The sequence below is a fragment of the Pelophylax lessonae genome, assembly GCF_965119305.1.
Source record: "Pelophylax lessonae genome assembly, chromosome: 5".
Lineage (NCBI taxonomy): Eukaryota > Metazoa > Chordata > Amphibia > Anura > Ranidae > Pelophylax > Pelophylax lessonae.
Window position 1 is genome coordinate 480,541,145 of NC_138772.1, and position 22,884 is coordinate 480,564,028.

A 22,884-nucleotide genomic window follows, 5' to 3' on the forward strand; every position below is an offset into this window, starting at 1 on the left:
GAATAGAAGTTGCAAACTGCAGCAACCACCTATTGAGATGTGTTGTCTAATCTGTACAAATTACATTTCACTCATCCACAGGTTATTATTAGGCCTGGAAAATCAATAGCCCTGTAACTGATGTAATAAAGATATTTGACATTATAAAGAACTTTTTTCTGCAATTTATTTTTCTCATAGGAACATTTCCCCAGCATTTCTTATCCTGGTGACTCCTTATAACACCCTGACACATAGGTTGTCACCAGGACCAGAAGTGAGGGAATGTCTACCCAACAGGGACACAACAACAAACTTGACAGATGTTCTAATTTTACATTTTGCACCCTAAAAAGACAGATTTGGCTGGAGTTGGTCTTTCATTGTTATATTTCACATTCCTTATACAGTCCCTTGAAAAAGTATTCATACCCCTTGAAATTTTCCACATTTTGTCATGTTACAACCAAAAACTTAGATGTATTTTATTGGGGTTTTATGTGATAGACCAACATAAAGTGGCACATAATTGTGAATTGGAAGGAAAATGATAAATGGTTTTCAATTTTTTTTACAAATATCTGAAAAGTGTGGCGTGCATTTGTATTCAGCCCCTCTGAGTCAAGACTTTGAAGAACCACCTTTCACTGCAATTACACCTGCTATTATTTTTGGGTATGTTTCTACCAGCTTTGCACATCTAGAGAGTGGCATTTTTGCCCATTCTTATTTGCAAAATAGCTCAAACTCTCTTTTAGATTGGATGAAGAGCGTCCGTGATCAGCAATTTACAAGTTTTGCCACAAATTCTCAATTGGATTTAGGTCTGGACTTTGACTGGGCCATTCTAACACATGAATATGCTTTGATCTAAACCATTCCATTGTAGCTCTGGCTGTATGTGTAGGGTCGTTGTCCTGCTGGAAGGTGAACTTCTGCCCCCATTTTAAGTCTTTTTCAGACTCTAACAGATTTTCTTCTAAGATTGTCCTGTATTTGGCTTCATTCATCTTCCCGTTAACTCTAACCAGCTTCCCTGTCCCTACTGAAGAAAATCATCCCCATAACATGATGCTACCACCACCATGTTTCATGGTGGGGATGGTGTGTTCAGAGTGATGTTCAGTGTTAGTTTTCCACCACACATAGCGTTTTGCTTTTAGGCCAAAAAGTTCAATTTTGGTCTCATCTGACCAGAGCACATTTTCCCACATGTTTTCTGTGTCCCCCACATGGCTTCTTGCAAACTGCACACGGGACTTCTTATGGCTATCTTTCAACGATGGCTTTCTTCTTGCCATGCTTCCATAAAGTGCATGACTAATAGTTGTCCTGTGGACAGATTCTGTCACCTGAGCTGTGGATCTCTGCAGTTCCTCCAGAGTTACCACGGGCCTCTTGGCTGCTTCTCTAATGAATGCTCTCCTTGCCCAGCCTGTCAGTTTAGGTGGATGACTTCATAGGTTTGCAGTTGTGTCATACTCTTTTAATTTTTGAATGATGGATTGAACAGTTCTCCGTGAGATGTTCAAAGTTTGGGATATTTTTTTTTACCTAACCCTGCTTTAAACTTCTCCACAACTTTATTCCTGACCTGTCTAGTGTGTTCCTTGGTCTTCATAATTCTGTTTGTTCACTGAGATTCTCTAACAAACCTCTGAGGGCTTCACAGAACAGCTGTATTTGAACTGAGATTAAATTACACACAGGTGGACTCCAGGTGGACTCCATTTACTAATTAGGTGACTTCGGAAGGCAATTGGTTCCACTAGATTTTAGTTAGGGGAATCAGACTAAAAGGGGCTTATTACAAAGGCATGCCACAGTTTTCAGATATTTATTTGTAAAAAAAATTGAAAACCATTGATCATTTTCCTTCCACTTCACAAATATGTGGCACTTTGTGTTGGTCTATCTCATCAAATCCCAAAATAATAAATTTACAATTTTGGTTGAAACATGACAAAACATGGAACATTTATAGGGGTGTGAATACTTTTTCAAGACACTGTATTTCTTTTGTATAAGCCAACATGTGATTACAATAGGGGCCCTTTTATTTTTAGAAATTATCACACACATATACAGTACAACACAAAACAAGTACATTTTTTTTTGTTGCAGATATAAGAACATACATACATATTTCAAAATATTATCTGGTCCTTTAACAGATTCAAAACAGCAATGAATCTCATTTTCTAATATCAAACTATTATGACATTTTTATAATTCACACTGGTATACTCCCATAAGTCCACAAAGAAAGCTGAGAAAAAAAAAAACAGATTTCTACAATCAAATGATTTACCCTTATCCTCTCCAACAGCATATCTTAAAATAGTTCCTTCTCTGAAACCATGAAACAAGATCTCTGCTAATTTTATGATCTCATGAAGAAACTTGGTGAAAGTTCTGCCCAAATGGCTTTAACAGGCTTATTAAGAATTACACCCACCCAGAGACAGAGTTTCCGGCTGCCTCTGAATCTATTGCCATTCCAGAATGAACATGTCATCCCACCATAAAACAGCTCCAAACATCTACTGCCAGGAACCTTCTACAATATACTGTAAAGTCTCCAACAATTACAGCTATTCATCAATTAAGTCCGTGTTTATTTGCGATTCATAATAATTTATCTTCCTTCAAAACACATGTTTTTTCAAAATTGATCTGGTGAAAAAATATGCAAAAAAAAGTGTGACATGTAACATTTCTTCTTATGCATTGTCTTTAATTTTTGTCTTAGGTCGTGATTGTCAGTGGCCATCTGGACAGCTGGGATGTTGGGCAAGGAGCCATGGATGATGGTGGTGGAGCTTTTATCTCATGGGAAGCACTGTCTCTTATTAGAGATCTTGGTAAATATTTATAAATAGTCTGGTCTCCATAGAATATTAGACTTCACAATATATTTGTTCAGGTTACTATTTACTTGTTACTGGCACAAGAATCTTGGGGAGTTTGTACATAAGGTATGGTCACACAAGTTGTGTTTTAAGTGAAATATAGCCCAATAAAGGGAACTACTGGATTATGTGAAACATGTCATAGACTTTAAAACCAGACCAACCTGATCAACTTTAGTGGTGCACTCTTTTACATACCTTTTAACCAAATTTGTAAGATCTTATTATTTCTTTTTTTTTTTTTTTTACATTTGAAGTTTCTTTATTATTAGTCAATACAAAAAAGAAAAGAAACTCACAATACTCCAACAATTTCACATAATAATTCTAAATCATATTAAATCAGACAAAACATAAAAAAATTAAACAACACAACTGCCCCCCCTACAAAGCCAATTCTGCTCCACCATCCTGTAAGCTCTTATATATATCCAAAGACCTAAAATGAACCCACTGTTCCCACAGCTTTTTAAATTCCTCCAATATTCTCACTAGCTACCGCAGCTAATTCTTCCAGATCATGAATTGAATTGAGTTCACAGCTCCCACCTGTAAGATCTTATTATTTCATACCTGAGTCCCATTTCAGAATCAGTTGACTGAAGAAGAACTCTTTCAAGGAGCCCCCACTATCTGGAGAGGGGATCCCCTGGCACCTTTATGTAATGAAACCTGAAATGGGAAGACCCATATCTCAGCTATCTATTAAGCTAAAAAAAAATATAAAGACACCTTGTTTTTAAAGATATGTTTACTTTTAACACATAGGCTCTAGATTACCCTACCTCAACCTCATAATTAAAAAGGAATACGATTTTTTGGAGCTCAGATTCAGACTGAAGGCAAGCTGTCTTTGTCTGCTCAGAACAGCTTCTTTGTTTACCCTTACCTTTCCAATTTCTTCCTCTACTGTCATTCCTATTCATCGGCACTTACTGTAGAGATTGGTGGGCTGTGTTTGAAGTCGGCATTTATGTGAGAAACAAGACAGAGGGTAAGGCTGGACATACATTTTACAATATTCTTGTTCATTTACCTTTAGATTTACCATCAACTATGTAGTGCAAGGGCCTGCCTGATTGCAATCAAGCTGAAAATGTTTAGGTTTGGTAAATCTAAAATAAAATCGTACAAGAAAATGTGATATTGTATGGCCAGCCTAAGTATAATTCTGGGGTCAATAATTACATTTTTGATGGAGGGGCCAAGAGATAATGACTAGTTGGGGGCTATGGCTTTTTGTTATAATTACCTCTGTCTTGTATAATAAAGAGAGAAGACACACACTTTAGGAAAATTTTTACTACAGACTTATTTAAAAGTAGCAAAATAAAACCATCATTTAAATATTCTTTGTCAAAGGTTTTTGATGAATTGACACTGAGCTGGGATTGTCAGTTATGAATGCATTTTTTTTTACCAAAAAATAAAACTGTACTTATGCATTTCCTGAATTATATTTTTGACCGAGATGATATGGTAGAAAATTGCTGTAGTAGGTGGATGCAGATGTGTGTTGAAAATCTAGGAGATGAGCATCCCTTGGATTTGTGTGTTAAGTGTCCATTGGAATTGTGTGTTAAGGTCAATATATATTTTTTTTAAACTCAAAGAAGTCTTAAATTGAAAAAATTAACATACAAAAGTTGATAGCACATCAGAAATAGTGCATTAGTATATATATATAGGCCTCGCAGTGCCATATACCAGCAGTGTCAAACCAATACTCTTTCAACAACACCATTAACTTTGGGTACCCGTTAATACATGTCTGCCATGTGTTACACTCACAATTACACCATACATGTAGCTCCATTCACAAAATCCTGTCCAAGATTAAATCAACAGGTGACAAACCAGATGTTTCTAACCATGGAGACCAAACGGCTTGAAATTTGTTCCGGCATGCCCTATGCTGGAATATATATTTTTCTAAACGCAAAGTGTAACCTACTCTTTCCACAGGGGGGAATCAGCTGACTTCCAGTGATGGAGGATTCATTAACTAGCCTGAAATAGGGCTCAGGTCAGTGCCTGTTTGGTAACTCCCTCCACTGACAGGCCATCCAATACTCCCAGGAGCCAGGTTTTAGGGTAACTTCGAATGGTAACTTGGAACAGCCTATCTAGGGTATCCAAAACTTTCCTCCAATACAGGTGTAATTTGGGGCATCTCCATAATGAATGAATGAGGTCACCATGGTCCCTAGAGTATCTGTAGGGTCTTCTCGTACTCCCAATCTAAAAAGTCATGCTGGGGTGAGATGAACCCTGAGAAGAATATACAGCTGCGATAGCCTTTGAGTAACATTAAGTGAGCACATTTGTACTACGTGCAGGGCCTCCTCCCACTGTTCTACCTGAAATACCCTTACATTCCGCTCCCAATTGGCCTCCGTCCTCAAAGGAAAATCCTTTAAGAAGGTGAGCAGGAGCATATAATAGAAACATGATATGAAGCCCTTATAGGTTTCCACCTCCGACAATTAAATACAGTGGTTGGAGACTGTACCCAAGGTTCTGAGCCAGACTGTGCCTTAACTGCATGTTAAAGCTAAAGGTAGTAAAAATACATAGTCTGTGGAAGTCTAAATTTAGACTGCAAAGTGGGGAAAGAGTACAACTTTCCATTTTCAAATATATGGAATAATAGTGTAATGCCAAATTGTCCCCATTTAGCCCCATATTGCAGCGAGTTCAACTCCTCATAGTATGTGTTATCCCAAATTGGACTAAATCTATTGAAACCCGTGACCTCCTGAATCTGCCTTACTTTTTTCCATACCTTCTGGAGGAGGACGTACGTGGGAAAAAGTTTATTTGATTTACTGTAGGATAAGGCTTCCAGCCCCATCGCATTGTCCCTCACACCTGTCAGGTGATGTAAAATATGAACCTTTGCACCAGCGTTGTCTTTAATCTGAGACATGGCTCTGGCAATTTTCTGTAACTGGGCTGCCAAATAATACAACCAGGGGTTGGGTAGTGCCAGACCACCATTCTTTTGGTCTTTGAAGTTGTTCTAGGGGGTTTATTGTGCCATATAAGTGTTCAAAAAGTGGAGTTGATAACTTGAAACATCTTAAGAGGGATCCTTTTTTATATGGTTGGTTCTTCCAGCCACAGATAGTTTAAGTTTGGACCATACCTTGATTTTATCTCTTATGCATGCAAGTAAGGGTATCAGATTTAAAAAGATATAGTCAACGGGCCTTAGGGTTACGTTGATAGTAAATAGTTGAGTGGGGATTTTGGCTCTGAGGAAGAGGGTCCTCTCTGAAATCGCGTAAGCCACATCAGGTTTTGAGGACGCCATCACGCTATCCAGCAGTAGAGAAGTGTCCTGGAAGCGAGCGATGCCCATTTCCTATATGCTTGTCCATATGCTACGTTTGTGAGTATATTGTACGCTACCCTTCTTTGATTTTAATAAACTTTGTGGTAATGCACAAGGTCGGTGCGCCCTTCTCTTGTTGTTTTCTTGTAGTTACGTTAATACCCAGGTACTTGAAAATAGAGGACACCAGTATATCTTGAAGGTCAGATCTGGGTTTATCTGGGTCGCCGTCCAGCAGCAAAATAGCAGACTTCATCCAATTTATTTGTAAACCAGAATAGGTCCAAAACCTAGATACAAATGCAAGAAAAAGTATGGGATATGGATTTCTGCACAAATTGGTCATAAAATGTGATCTGATCATCATCTAAGTCACAACAATAGACAATCACAGTCTGCTTAAACTAATAACACACAAAGAATGAAATGTTCCCATGTTTTTATTGAACACACCATGTAAACATTCACAGTGCAGGTGGAAAAAGTATGTGAACTCCTAGACTAATGACATCTCCAAGAGCTAATTGGAGTGAGATGTAAGCCAACTGGAGTCCAATCAATGAGATGAGATTGGAGGTGTTGGTTACAGCTGCCCTGCCCTATAAAAAACATACACCAGTTCTGGATTTGATTTTCACAAGAAGCTTTGCCTGATGTGAATGATGCCTCGCACAAAAGAGTTCTCAGAAGACCTATGATTAGGAATTGTTGACTTGCATAAAGCTGGAAAGGGTTATAAAAGTATCTCCAAAGGCCTTGCTGTTCATTAGTCCATGGTAAGACAAATTGTCTATAAATGGAGAAAGTTCAGCACTGCTGCTACTCTCCCTAGGAGTGGCTGTCCTGTAAAGATGACTGCAAGAGCACAGCGCAGACTGCTCAATGAGGTGAAGAAGAATCCTAGAGTGTCAGCTAAAGACTTACAAAAGTCACAGGCAAATGCTAACATCCCTGTTAGCGAATCTACAATATGTAAAACACTAAACAAGAATGGAATTCATGGGAGGATACCACAGAGGAAGCCACTGCTGTCCAAACAAAACATTGCTGCACGTTTACAGTTTGCACAAGAGCACCTGGATTTTCCACAGCAGTACTGGCAAAATATTCTGTGGACAGATGAAACCAAAGTTGAGTTGTTTGGAAGAAACACACAACACTGTGTGGTGAAAAAGAGGCACAGCACACCAACATCAAGACCTCATCCCAACTGTGAAGTATGGTGGTGGGGGCATCATGGTTTGGGACTGCTTTGCTGCATCAGGGCCTAGACAGATTGCTATCATTGAAGGAAAAATGAATTGCCAAGTTTATCAAGACATTTTGCAGGAGAACGTAAGGCCATCTGTCTACCAGCTGAAGCTCAACAGAAGATGGGTGTTGCAACAGGACAATGACCCAAAGCATAGAAGTAAATCAACAACAGAATGGCTTAAACAGAAGAAAATGAGTCCTGACTAGGGTTGAGCGGACACCTAGATGTCCGTGTTCGACGGGTTCGGCCGAACTTTAAAAAAAAGTCCGGGTCCGTGTCTCGGACTTTTACCGAACTTTTCCCGGACACCGAACCCCATTGAAGTCAATGGGGACCCGAACTTTAAGGCACTAAAATGGCTCTAAAACACCAAAGGAAAGGGCTAGAGTGCTGCAAATGGCAGCAAAACGTAATTAAGAGCATGGCAAGTGCTCTGCAAACAAATGTGGATAGGGAAATAACTTAAAACAACAAAAAAAAACAGAAAAATAAAACAATGTTCTTCTTCATCTCTGAAGGACGAGGCCCATATGGAGTAGGAGGGAGGTTGAGGTGGTGGTGGATGTGGCGGTGACATAGGCGTGCGCACAGGGTGTGCTGGGTGTGCCTGGGCACACCCTAATCACCTAGGGCACATAGCATTGCCAGTGAGGAGATGGGAAAGATCTCCCTGGGACCTGCTCTGCTCTATTTCTCCTTGCCTACAGGTACATGGCCCCGATACATTACTCTCCCTGCTGGCAAACACATGCATGTGTATTTCAACTTTGGGGTGCACACCTTAATGCAATAGGCTGCGCACACCTATGGGCGGTGTAGGTGGAAGCGGCGGTGGAGGAGGACCAGGGCCGGATTAACAGCATCATGGGCTTGGTGCTGAGGATTTTGAAGGGCCTTAAGGGCCGTGCCTTGCCATGCACCCAGAGGAGGAAGGGTGCAGCCATGCATGCCTAATTCAACATGGGATGCTGTCTCTGAAGCCCATAAACACATCCATGCATCGCCAACTGTCCCTCCTTGTCCGGCCTTCACGCTGTGTGGGGAGGTTCTGAGGGTGCTGCCTGGGGAAGCGAGCATAGAAGCCAGACTTCTGTGTTTACAAGTGACAGAAGAGCGGTAACAGTGAATATGGCCAACCCGGGGCCTATATAAAAGGTAGGGGCCTGGAGCTGCAGCTCCAATAGCCCCTACATTAATCTGGCCCTGAGGAGGAGGACGAGGTAGCCAACACTGCTTCTTTTCAAAAATTTTAAATGAGGGTACACCCCAAAAGAGTGAGAGAGCAAAAATGGAACAATGGGTGGGTAAGGTCGGTATCCATTGCTATTCTGCATAAGGTACGGAAAAGTCCCGTGGGATCCATGCCTGGTTCATTTTAATGAACGTGAGCTTGTCCACATTGTCTCTGGACAGGCGGCTGCGCTTGTCTGTTATAACGCCCCCAGCCGTGCTAAATACCCGTTCAGATAATACACTGGCTGCAGGGCACGCCAGCACCTCCAAGGCGTAAAGGGCAAGCTCAGGCCATGTGCCCAATTTGGAGACCCAGAAGTTGAAGGGGGCAGACCCGTCATTCACTACATGTAGGCGTGTGCACACATACTGCTCCACCATGTTGGTAAAATGCTGCCTCCTGCTAAGACGTTCCATCTGAGCTGCTGGTGCTGCTGTTTGTTGTGGCGTGCTGACAAAGCTTTTCCACATTTCGGTCATGCTAACCCTGCCTTCTGAGGTGCTGGCGGTGCCCTGGTTGCGTTGGCGACCTCCTCCTCCTCCTCCTCTGCCTTGTGCTTCCACTGTGGCCCCGCTGTCAGATGGGAATGCCAGCAGCATGGCGTCTACCAGCGTGCGCTTGTACTCGCGCATCTTGCGATCGCGCTCCAGTGAGTGAATTAAGGACGGTACGTTGTCCTTGTAACGGGGATCCAGCAGCGTGGCCACCCAGTAATCAGCACAAGTTAGAATGTGGGCAACTCGGCGGTCGTTGTGGAGACACTGCAGCATGTAATCGCTCATGTGTGCCAGGCTGCCCAGAGGCAACGAAAGGCTGTCCTCTGTGGGAGGTGTATCGTCCGTGTCCTCTGTATCCCCCCAGCCACGCACCAGTGATGGCCATGAGCTGGCCTGGGTGCCACCCTGCTGTGAACATGGTTCCATCTCCTCCTCCAGCTCCTCCTCCTCCTCCTCCTCCTCATCCTCCAGAACTGTGCCCCTGCTGGACAATTGCGTCCCTGGCGTTTGCGTGTGCAGGAACCCACCCTCGGAGCCCCTTGCGAATGACTGCCCTGAAAGCCTTGGAAATGTTACCTCTTCATCCTCCTCCTCCTCCTCATCCTGTGCCACATCCTCTTCCATCATCGCCCGAATTGTTTTTTCAAGGAGGCATAGAAGTGGGATAGTTAAGCTGAGAACGGCGTCATTGCCACTGGCCATGTTGGTGGAGTACTCAAAACAGCGCAACAAGGCACACAGGTCTCGCATGGAGGCCCAGTTATTGGTGGTGAAGTGGTGCTGTTCCGCAGAGCGACTCACGCGTGCGTGCTGCAGCTGAAACTCCACTATGGCCTGCTGCTGCTCGCACAGTCTTTCCAGCATGTGCAAGGTGGAGTTCCACCTTGTGGGCACGTCACATATGAGGCGGTGAGCGGGAAGGCCGAAGTTACGCTGCAGCGCTGCCAGGCGAGCAGCAGCAGGGTGAGAACGCCGAAAGTGCGCACAAACGGCCCGCACTTTCTGCAGCAGCTCTGACATATCGGGGTAGTTTTTAAGGAACCTCTGCACCACCAAATTCAGCACATGCGCCAGGCAAGGGATGTGCGTCAAACCGGCTAGGCCCAGAGCTGCTATGAGATTTCGCCCGTTATCGCACACCACCAGGCCGGGCTTGAGGCTCGCTGGCAGCAACCACTCATTTGTCTGCTGTTCCATGCTCCTCCACAACTCCTGCGCGGTGTGTGGTTTGTCCCCCAAACAGGCAAGTTGTAAAACTGCCTGCTGTCGTTTACCCCTGGCCGTGCTGAAGTTGGTGGTGAAGGTGTTACGCTGTCCGGATGAGGAGGCGGTAGAGGATGAGGAAGCGGAGTAGGAGGAGTTAGGAACAGGAGGCAAACTGAAGCGCCCTGCAATCCTCGGTGGTGGAAGGACATGCGCCAAATTGCTATCCGCCTCAGGCCCATCCGCCACTGCATTTACCCAGTGTGCCGTTAGGGAGATATAACGCCCCTGACCGTGCTTACTGGTCCACGTATCCGTAGTTAGGTGGACCTTGGCACAGATGGCGTTGCGCAGTGCACACCTGATATTTTCCCCCACTTGGTTGTGCAGGGAAGGGATGGCTTGCCTGGAAAAGTAGTGGCGGCTGGGCACGACGTACTGTGGGACAGCCACCGACATAAGGTTTTTAAAACTGTGCGTCTCCACCAGACGGAATGACAGCATTTCAAAGGCCAATAATTTTGAAATGCTGGCATTCAGGGCCAGGGATCGCGGGTGGGTAGGGGGGTACTTCCTCTTCCTCTCAAGTGTTTGGGAGATGGAAAGCTGAATGCTTCCACGGGACATTGTGGAGATGGTTGTTGGTGACCCAGGTGGTGGTGTTGCTGACAGATCGTCTGTTTGCGGGGTGGCAGGTGCCGGTATCACTACAGATGTGGCTGGAGCGGCCGAGACTGCAGCAGAAGAGGAAGCAGGATGAGCCAGAGACGTTTCTTGGTTTTGAAGGTGTGTACTCCACTGCAGCTCGTGCTTTGCACTTAGATGCCTGATCATGCAGGTTGTGCTCAGGTTGAGAAGGTTTATGCCTCGCTTCAAGCTCTGATTGCACAGGGTGCAAACCACTCGTGTCCTGTCATCAGCACATTTTCTAAAGAACTTCCACGCTAGAGAACTCCTTTGAGCTGACTTTGGTGCGCTCGTTCCCTTGCTGCGTTGGGCAGTAGCGGGCGTAGTGTCTAGGGCACGGCCGCTCCGCTTCTGCACCCTGCTCCCTCTTCTGCTGTGCTGGTGGCTCTGTGCGACCACCGCCTCTTCCTCCAAACCACTCAGGTCACCTGCATGACGTTCATTCCATGTGGGGTCGAGGACCTCATCGTCCTCCACATCATCTTCCACCCAGTCTTCACCCCTGCCCTCCTTGTCGGTCTCCACAATGCTGAACGCCGCAGCAGTTGGCACCTGCGTTTCGTCATCATCGGAGACGTGCTGCGATGATCCTTGCATGTACTCATCTTGAGAAATAAGTGGTTGGGCATCGCTGCACTCAATCTCTTCCACTTCTGGGGCAGGGCTAGGTGGATGGCCCTGGGAAACCCTGCTGACAGAGTCCTCAAAAAGAATAAGAGACTGCTGTATGGCTTGGGGCTCAGACTGCTGGCCTGATTTGCAAGGGGGTGAGGTGAAAGACGGTTGGACATTGGCTGCAGGTGCCAACTCTGACCTTTCTGCAGTAGACTGGGTGGGAGACAATGTGAAGGAACTGGAGGCACTGTCAGCAGCAAACCAATCTACTATCGCCTCAACTTGTTCTGGCCTCATCACTTCTAGGGGCGTTTGATGCCCTACCAAATACTGATGCAGGTTCTGTCGCCTACTCACACTTGAGGAAGGTGTTTCACTTGTGCGTGTAGCTGGCACAGATCGACCACGTCCTCTCCTTGCAACAGGAGCTCTACCAGCAGCACCACGACCCAGGCCACGGCCCTTATTTGACGGTCTCCTCATATTTCTGTAATTTAAGATCTTGCCCTAGAAAGGTTTTTATTGAATAGCGGAATAGGAAATATGATCCAAAAAAGTGTATGTATCTCGCACGTACACAACCACACTAGGCCCCAATTACTATTGTTTGTACCCCTAAAAGGATGGATGAGGAGTAGGAGGAGGAGTATGGAACAGGCAGCACCCTCAAATCTTCAGAAGTATGAGATGAACCCCAAAAACTTGGAAAGGTGGATCTCACACGTACCGACACAGACTATCCCACAATTCAATTGATCCTCAAAGGTTTTTATTGAATAGCGGAATAGGAAATATGATCAAAAAAAGTGTATGTATCTCGCACGTACACAACCACACTAGGCCCCAATTACTATTGTTTGTACCCCTAAAAGGATGGTTGAGCAGTAGGAGCAGGAGTATGGAACAGGCAGCACCCTCAAATCTTCAGAAGTATGAGATGAACCCCAACAACTTGGAAAGGTGAATCTCACACGTACCGACACAGACTATCTCGCAATTGAATTGATCCCCAAAGGTTTTAATTGAATAGCGGAATAGAAAATATGATCAAAAAGAAAGTGTATGTATCTCGCACGTACACCACCACACTAGGCCCCAACTACTATTGTTTGTACCCCTAAAAGGATGGTTGAGCAGTAGGAGGAGGAGTATGGAACAGGCAGCACCCTCAAATCTTCAGAAGTATGAGATGAACCCCAAAAACTTGGAAAGGTGGATCTCTCTCACACGTACCAACACAGACTATCCCCCAATTTAACTGATCCCCAAAGGTTTTTGATTAAATAGCGGAATAGAAAATATGATCCAAAAAAAGTGTATGTATATCACACGTACACAACCACACTAGGCCCCAAATACTATTGTTTGTACCCCTAAAAGGCTAGATGAGGAGTAGGGGGGGTATGGAACAGGCAGCACCCTCAAACCTTCAGAAGTATGAGATGAACCCCAACAACTTGGAAAGGTGGATCTCTCTCACATGTACCAACACAGACTATCCCCCAATTTAACTGATCCCCAAAGGTTTTTGATTAAATAGCGGAATAGAAAATATGATCCAAAAAAAGTGTATGTATATCACACGTACACAACCACACTGGGCCCCAATTACTATTGTTTGTACCCCTAAAAGGCTAGATGAGGAGTAGGGGGAGTATGGAACAGGCAGCACCCTCAAACCTTCAGAAGTATGAGATGAACCCCAACAACTTGGAAAGGTGGATCTCTCTCACACGTACCAACACAGACTATCCCCCAATTTAACTGATCCCCAAAGGTTTTTGATTAAATAGCGGAATAGAAAATATGATCCAAAAAAAGTGTATGTATATCACACGTACACAACCACACTAGGCCCCAATTACTATTGTTTGTACCCCTAAAAGGCTAGATGAGGAGTAGGGGGGGTATGGAACAGGCAGCACCCTCAAATCTTCAGAAGTATGAGATGAACCCCAAAAACTTGGAAAGGTGGATCTCTCTCACACGTACCAACACAGACTATCCCCCAATTTAACTGATCCCCAAAGGTTTTTGATTAAATAGCGGAATAGAAAATATGATCCAAAAAAAGTGTATGTATATCACACGTACACAACCACACTAGGCCCCAATTACTATTGTTTGTACCCCTAAAAGGCTAGATGAGGAGTAGGGGGAGTATGGAACAGGCAGCACCCTCAAACCTTCAGAAGTATGAGATGAACCCCAACAACTTGGAAAGGTGGATCTCTCTCACACGTACCAACACAGACTATCCCCCAATTTAACTGATCCCCAAAGGTTTTTGATTAAATAGCGGAATAGAAAATATGATCCAAAAAAAGTGTATGTATATCACACGTACACAACCACACTGGGCCCCAATTACTATTGTTTGTACCCCTAAAAGGCTAGATGAGGAGTAGGGGGAGTATGGAACAGGCAGCACCCTCAAACCTTCAGAAGTATGAGATGAACCCCAACAACTTGGAAAGGTGGATCTCTCTCACACGTACCAACACAGACTATCCCCCAATTTAACTGATCCCCAAAGGTTTTTGATTAAATAGCGGAATAGAAAATATGATCCAAAAAAAGTGTATGTATATCACACGTACACAACCACACTAGGCCCCAATTACTATTGTTTGTACCCCTAAAAGGCTAGATGAGGAGTAGGGGGGGTATGGAACAGGCAGCACCCTCAAACCTTCAGAAGTATGAGATGAACCCCAACAACTTGGAAAGGTGGATCTCTCTCACATGTACCAACACAGACTATCCCCCAATTTAACTGATCCCCAAAGGTTTTTGATTAAATAGCGGAATAGAAAATATGATCCAAAAAAAGTGTATGTATATCACACGTACACAACCACACTAGGCCCCAATTACTATTGTTTGTACCCCTAAAAGGCTAGGAGTAGGGGGAGTATGGAACAGGCAGCACCCTCAAACCTTCAGAAGTATGAGATGAACCCCAACAACTTGGAAAGGTGGATGTCTCTCACACGTACCAACACAGACTATCCCCCAATTTAACTGATCCCCAAAGGTTTTTGATTAAATAGCGGAATAGAAAATATGATCCAAAAAAAGTGTATGTATATCACACGTACACAACCACACTAGGCCCCAATTACTATTGTTTGTACCCCTAAAAGGCTAGATGAGGAGTAGGGGGGGTATGGAACAGGCAGCACCCTCAAATCTTCAGAAGTATGAGATGAACCCCAAAAACTTGGAAAGGTGTATCTCTCTCACACGTACCAACACAGACTATCCCCCAATTTAACTGATCCCCAAAGGTTTTTGATTAAATAGCGGAATAGAAAATATGATCCAAAAAAAGTGTATGTATATCACACGTACACAACCACACTAGGCCCCAATTACTATTGTTTGTACCCCTAAAAGGCTAGATGAGGAGTAGGGGGGGTATGGAACAGGCAGCACCCTCAAACCTTCAGAAGTATGAGATGAACCCCAACAACTTGGAAAGGTGGATCTCTCTCACACGTACCAACACAGACTATCCCCCAATTTAACTGATCCCCAAAGGTTTTTGATTAAATAGCGGAATAGAAAATATGATCCAAAAAAAGTGTATGTATATCACACGTACACAACCACACTAGGCCCCAATTACTATTGTTTGTACCCCTAAAAGGCTAGATGAGGAGTAGGGGGGGTATGGAACAGGCAGCAGCCTCAAACCTTCAGAAGTATGAGATGAACCCCAACAACTTGGAAAGGTGGATCTCTCTCACACGTACCAACACAGACTATCCCCCAATTTAACTGATCCCCAAAGGTTTTTGATTAAATAGCGGAATAGAAAATATGATCCAAAAAAAGTGTATGTATATTACACGTACACAACCACACTAGGCCCCAATTACTATTGTTTGTACCCCTAAAAGGCTAGGAGTAGGGGGAGTATGGAACAGGCAGCACCCTCAAACCTTCAGAAGTATGAGATGAACCCCAACAACTTGGAAAGGTGGATCTCTCTCACACGTACCAACACAGACTATCCCCCAATTTAACTGATCCCCAAAGGTTTTTGATTAAATAGCGGAATAGAAAATATGATCCAAAAAAAGTGTATGTATATCACACGTACACAACCACACTAGGCCCCAATTACTATTGTTTGTACCCCTAAAAGGCTAGATGAGGAGTAGGGGGAGTATGGAACAGGCAGCACCCTCAAACCTTCAGAAGTATGAGATGAACCCCAACAACTTGGAAAGGTGGATCTCTCTCACACGTACCAACACAGACTATCCCCCAATTTAACTGATCCCCAAAGGTTTTTGATTAAATAGCGGAATAGAAAATATGATCCAAAAAAAGTGTATGTATATCACACGTACACAACCACACTAGGCCCCAATTACTATTGTTTGTACCCCTAAAAGGCTAGATGAGGAGTAGGGGGGGTATGGAACAGGCAGCACCCTCAAACCTTCAGAAGTATGAGATGAACCCCAACAACTTGGAAAGGTGGATCTCTCTCACACGTACCAACACAGACTATCCCCCAATTTAACTGATCCCCAAAGGTTTTTGATTAAATAGCGGAATAGAAAATATGATCCAAAAAAAGTGTATGTATATCACACGTACACAACCACACTAGGCCCCAATTACTATTGTTTGTACCCCTAAAAGGCTAGATGAGGAGTAGGGGGGGTATGGAACAGGCAGCACCCTCAAACCTTCAGAAGTATGAGATGAACCCCAACAACTTGGAAAGGTGGATCTCTCTCACACGTACCAACACAGACTATCCCCCAATTTAACTGATCCCCAAAGGTTTTTGATTAAATAGCGGAATAGAAAATATGATCCAAAAAAAGTGTATGTATATCACACGTACACAACCACACTAGGCCCCAATTACTATTGTTTGTACCCCTAAAAGGCTAGATGAGGAGTAGGGGGGGTATGGAACAGGCAGCACCCTCAAACCTTCAGAAGTATGAGATGAACCCCAACAACTTGGAAAGGTGGATCTCTCTCACACGTACCAACACAGACTATCCCCCAATTTAACTGATCCCCAAAGGTTTTTGATTAAATAGCGGAATAGAAAATATGATCCAAAAAAAGTGTATGTATATCACACGTACACAACCACACTAGGCCCCAATTACTATTGTTTGTACCCCTAAAAGGCTAGGAGTAGGGGGAGTATGGAACAGGCAGCACAGCACCCTCAAACCTTCAGAAGTATGAGATGAACCCCAACAACTTGGAAAGGTGGATCTCTCTCACACGTACCAACACAGACTATCCCCCAATTTAACTGATCCCCAAAGGTTTTTGATTAAATAGCGGAATAGAAAATATGATCCAAAAAAAGTGTATGTATATCACACGTACACAACCACACTAGGCCCCAATTACTATTGTTTGTACCCCTAAAAGGCTAGATGAGGAGTAGGGGGAGTATGGAACAGGCAGCACCCTCAAATCTTCAGAAGTATGAGATTGTGTTCACTGTACCCCACAAAGATTGAGTTCACTGCACCCCACAATGATTGTGTTCACTGCACCCCACAAAGATTGTGTTCACTGCACCTCACAAAGATTGTGTTCACTGTACCCCCCAAAGATTGTGTTCACTGCACCCCACAAAGATTCTGTTCTGTTTGTGGGGTACAGTGAACAGAATCTTTGTGGGGTGCAGTGAACACAATCTTTGGGGGGTACAGTGAACACAATCACTGGTTGTGTACGTGTGTATGTATATCACACGTACACAACCACACTAGGCCCCAATTACTATTGTTTGTACCCCTAAAAGGCTAGGAGTAGGGGGAGTATGGAACAGGCAGCACAGCACCCTCAAACCTTCAGAAGTATGAGATGAACCCCAACAACTTGGAAAGGTGGATCTCTCTCACACGTACCAACACAGACTATCCCCCAATTTAACTGATCCCCAAAGGTTTTTGATTAAATAGCGGAATAGAAAATATGATCCAAAAAAAGTGTATGTATATCACACGTACACAACCACACTAGGCCCCAATTACTATTGTTTGTACCCCTAAAAGGCTAGATGAGGAGTAGGGGGAGTATGGAACAGGCAGCACCCTCAAATCTTCAGAAGTATGAGATTGTGTTCACTGTACCCCACAAAGATTGAGTTCACTGCACCCCACAATGATTGTGTTCACTGCACCCCACAAAGATTGTGTTCACTGCACCTCACAAAGATTGTGTTCACTGTACCCCCCAAAGATTGTGTTCACTGCACCCCACAAAGATTCTGTTCACTGTACCCCACAAAGATTGTGTTCACTGCACCCTAAAAGGATGTTGTTCACTGCACCCCACAAAGATTGTGTTCACTGCACCCTAAAAGGATGTTGTTCACTGCACCCCAAAAAGATTGTGTTCACTGTACCCCCCCAAAGATTGTGTTCACTGCACCCCACAAAGATTGTGTTCACTGCACCCCAAAAAGATTGTGTTCACTGTACCCCCCAAAGATTGTGTTCACTGCACCCCAAAAAGATTGTGTTCACTGTACCCCCCAAAGATTGTGTTCACTGCACCCCACAAAGATTCTGTTCACTGTACCCCACAAAGATTGTGTTCACTGCACCCCAAAAAGATTGTGTTCACTGTACCCCCCCAAAGATTGTGTTCACTGCACCCCACAAAGATTCTGTTCACTGCACCCCACAAAGGATTTTGTTCACTGCACCCCAAAAAGATTGTGTTCACTGCACCCCAAAAAGGATTTTGATCACTGCACCCCAAAAAGGATGTTGTTCACTGCACCCCAAAAATGATTTTGTTCACTCCACCCCAAAAAGATTGTGTTCACTGTACCCCCCCAAAGATTGTGTTCACTGCACCCCACAAAGATTGTGTTCACTGCACCCCAAAAAGATTGTGTTCACTGCACCCCACAAAGATTGTGTTCACTGCACCCCAAAAAGATTGTGTTCACTGTACCCCCCAAAGATTGTGTTCACTGCACCCCACAAAGATTCTGTTCACTGTACCCCACAAAGATTGTGTTCACTGCACCCCAAAAAGATTGTGTTCACTGCACCCCAAAAAGGATGTTGTTCACTGCACCCCAAAAAGGATGTTGTTCACTCCACCCCAAAAAGATTGTGTTCACTGCACCCCACAAAGATTGTGTTCACTGCACCCCAAAAAGATTGTGTTCACTGCACCCCAAAAATGATTTTGTTCACTGCACCCCAAAAAGATTGTGTTCACTGCACCCCAAAAAGGATTTTGTTCACTGCACCCCAAAAAGGATGTTGTTCACTCCACCCCAAAAAGATTGTGTTCACTGCACCCCAAAAAGATTGTGTTCACTGCACCCCACAAAGGATTTTGTTCACTGCACCCCAAAAAGATTGTGTTCACTGCACCCCAAAAAGGATGTTGTTCACTGCACCCCAAAAAGGATTTTGTTCACTGCACCCCAAAAAGATTGTGTTCACTGCACCCCACAAAGGATTTTGTTCACTGCACCCCACAAAGATTGTGTTCACTGCACACCAAAAAGGATTGTGTTCACTGCACCCCAAAAAGATTTTGTTCACTGCACCCCAAAAAGATTGTGTTCACTGCAGCCCAAAAAGATTGTGTTCACTGCAGCCCAAAAAGATTGTGTTCACTGCAGCCCAAAAAGATTGTGTTCACTGCAGCCCAAAAAGATTGTGTTCACTGCAGCTCACACACAGAAAAATGGATGTGGATCACTGACACCTGCCTATCTCCAATCCCACACCACACAGCAATATCGATTGTAGTTTGTAGAACACAGTTTCCCTAAAATTCAGCAGACTCTGTCCCTAACAGGATTGAGAAGAGATCGTAGATCAGGATTGAGTGCAGATTCACCCCACCCCCCACACAGCAATATCGATTGTAGTTTGTAGAAGACACTGACCCTATAATTTAGCAGACTCTATCCCTAAAATGCCTACAACTCGCCCTGCCTAAACACTCCGACCTGTCCCTCAATTCTATCCGGACACAAATGGTTTTTTCCTGCCTATCTTTCCCTAATCAGCAGCCAGCACATTGATGTGTGCTCTGTCCCTTAGCTAAGCAGCAGAATGACGCTGCTGCGGCGGCTGCCTCGAACTTATAAAGACTTGGTCACATGCTTCAGACGGCCAATCACAGCTACTAAGACATTTGCAGGCATGGCTGGGATGGCTTAAGGCACACCAGTTAAACGATTGTTGATTGGCTGTTGAAAGCCCGCCATGAAAAGAGCGCCAAAGCATGCAAAACCCGGAAATAAAACGACCGAACACGGATTTTTACCCGAACATACAGTAAAGTGTCCGTGTCCGTGTTCGGGTAAAAAAAATCCAATTATTCGGTACGAACACGAATAATACAGTCCGTGTTCGCTCAACACTAGTCCTGACCTCAACCCGATTTGAGATGCTGTGGCATGACCTCAAGAAAGTGATTCACACCAGACACCCCAAGAATATTGCTGAACTGAAACAGCTCTGTAAAGAGGAATGGTCAAGAATTACTCCTGACCGTTGTGCCCGTCTGATCTGTAACTACAGGAAACATTTGGTTGATGTTATTGCTGCCAAAGGATGTTCAACCAGTTATTAAATCCAAAGGTTCACATACTTTTTCCACCTGCACTGTGAATGTTTACATGGTGTGTTCAATAAAAACATGGCAACATTTCATTCTTCGTGGGTTATTAGTTTAAGCAGACTGTGATTGTCTATTGTTGTGACTTAGATGATGATGATCAGATCACATTTTATGACCAATTTGTGCAGAAATCCATATCATTCCAAAGGGTTCACATACTTTTTCTTGCAGCTGTATAACCGTCATGGCTTCTCTCAGGGAGGTATTAGTGTCTCCCAGAAGAAACATAGTATCATCTGCGTATAGCATAATCTTATCTTACCTTTCCCCATACTGAAAACCCTGAACAGAAGGATTGGAATGAATCTCGGCTGCCAAGGGTTCAATGGCTATGACAAACAGGAGCGGGGAGAGTGGACACCCCTGTCGGGTACCCTTACTGAGGGAGAAAGTGGGTGAGATCTGGCCTGGTGATCAGCGTGATTGCGCCAGAGTTCCTGAAATTTGGGAGGCAATAGTAGCTTGAGAGGGAATGAGGTTCAGCCAAAAAGCATTAAGCTTCCATGGATCTCTTGGCAGGGATGTAGGAGATCTCACTTCCAAATGGATCAGTAGAGGTTAATGGTCCAAAATGCTTCTCAGGGCATATGTAATGCCCTGTATGATATATGAAGCAGATGGGGAGCAAAGACAGAGGTCAATCATTAAAATGAACTGTGGGTTTTGGAGAAACAAGAAAATTGCTTCTGATCAGGATGCCTGCGTTTTCCAAAAAGCCATCCATCCTGCTTCATCAACAAATTTTAAAAGGGCAGTACTGCGGACACCATTACTGGAGGGTGTTCATCTAGACTTGTCAACAGTTAAGGTCTTTAACTATATATATAGGGGAAGCCCAGTGTTGCCCATCTGGTAAGTCAATATAACCCTCAATACTGCAGAGGTAAACGGAGGTGGTACATACACACATGCCAGGACACATTTAATACAGAATATACGAAACAATAAAATGACATATCGACCCTCAGCATCTACCTGCTTATCATACACTTGGAAGTCCAGTGTGTGGTGGATCATCACACTCACCCCCCTTAAATAAGAGGTATGGGTGGAGTGAAATGCCCACCCCACCCAAGAATATCCCAGAAAGGACAGCCCATATACACCACTGTGGCGTTGCCAGCTTAGTGCAGGGGGGCCATGGCCCGAGCGGTGATAGGGACAAATCAAGCACACCCAAAGTTAAAACAAAAGTAATTAACTTGAACATGGAGGACAACGAGTCTTCTCCCATAGCCTGTCCAGAAGGGTCCGCTAGCTTCTGAGCATAATACAGGATATCTTTAGGGGGGGGTCTTTCCCTGCTGTTTTAAGGAATTTAGGCATCTTACTCAGAGGGTCGCCATGCCTTGTTGTAGGTCAGGCTGTGTACCACCCTCTTTACCGGCCTTCCAAAAATATTACATCTACAGCGCATACTCTGTGGCAGGATGGTAAGGGGTGTGAGGTTATAAAATTATTATGGTATTGACACCAAAGAATCTACCTGTAATTCTAGGAATATGTTGTTACAAGTAGCCCTGAAAAATGTACAAATAGTACTCGGTAGTATTATGTTATGTACCTACAGCATATATTGTGGTGTGGGAAGTGTTCCCTATGTGTTTCCCATATGCTGTGTGCGACACCACTTATAATAAATAAATACGTATAAATACCCAACTTCCGAAGACGTCACGCTTTGATGATGAAACGTGTCAAGTTGAACCGCACGTAGCCTCGCTCTCATTGTAGTACGTGGAACGCAAGCCGAGTCTAAACCCGGAAGCTCCGTGTAGATAGCGGGCGAACCTTCACAGGCGTCCCGCACGGCTTCCCTGAGCTCAGGTTTCGCGGGATTCCACCCTTTTATTTATTATCTGTACCACCAACGCTACATTTTGTACCTTTTAGCAGTATTTGTACTACTGTTTGAAAATAAAACATTGGAATTTTAATTACTACACCATGAGGAGTGCCATCTTTTATGACAACCAATAGGATCCAGGACCACCCGGACACGGACGGCTGGGACCCCGCTGGACACTCACCATATAAGCGCAATTGACCCACTTGCTGTATGGTACTGGGGGTCAACAACATCTGGTGAGTTTGCACTACCTACCTCATACCCACAGGAGCACAGAGGGTGATAGCACCAATGCACTTTGTTTGTTGATTCCCACAGCAACTTTAAAATATGCATAGTTTTCTTTGAACTTTTACCACTTCTTGGAACTTTGGACAGTATTTCTTTGCACTGAGCACCATTCCCTGGTCCCACTGGACCTCACAAAACAGGAATTTTTACACAGAAATTTTTATTTATCGTATCATGAACTTTATTTTTCATCTTTTTTCAACCATTTGACATTTGGCACAGCTGATGCACTTTATATATTGTAATTGGCACGGTTGATGTATTTTATATTTTAATAAGCACAAGTCTTTTATGCAAGTTTACTGTTTTACACACAAGCCACATCCATTTTAAACTTGTATTTATACGTATTTATTTATTATAAGTGGTG

General features: G+C 43.9%; 1 protein-coding gene across 4 annotated transcripts in view; it reads left to right on the forward strand.

Annotated features, from left to right (window-relative positions):
* CPQ (carboxypeptidase Q) overlaps window positions 1-22,884 on the forward strand; it is a 740,357-nt gene that overhangs the window by 495,341 nt on the left and 222,132 nt on the right. For all 4 annotated transcript variants that reach the window (XM_082258858.1, XM_082258857.1, XM_082258856.1 and 1 more), the window contains exon 5: window positions 2,732-2,843. In XM_082258858.1, coding sequence (XP_082114984.1) covers window positions 2,732-2,843 — 112 coding nt within the window. The remainder of the gene's footprint in view (window positions 1-2,731; window positions 2,844-22,884) is intronic.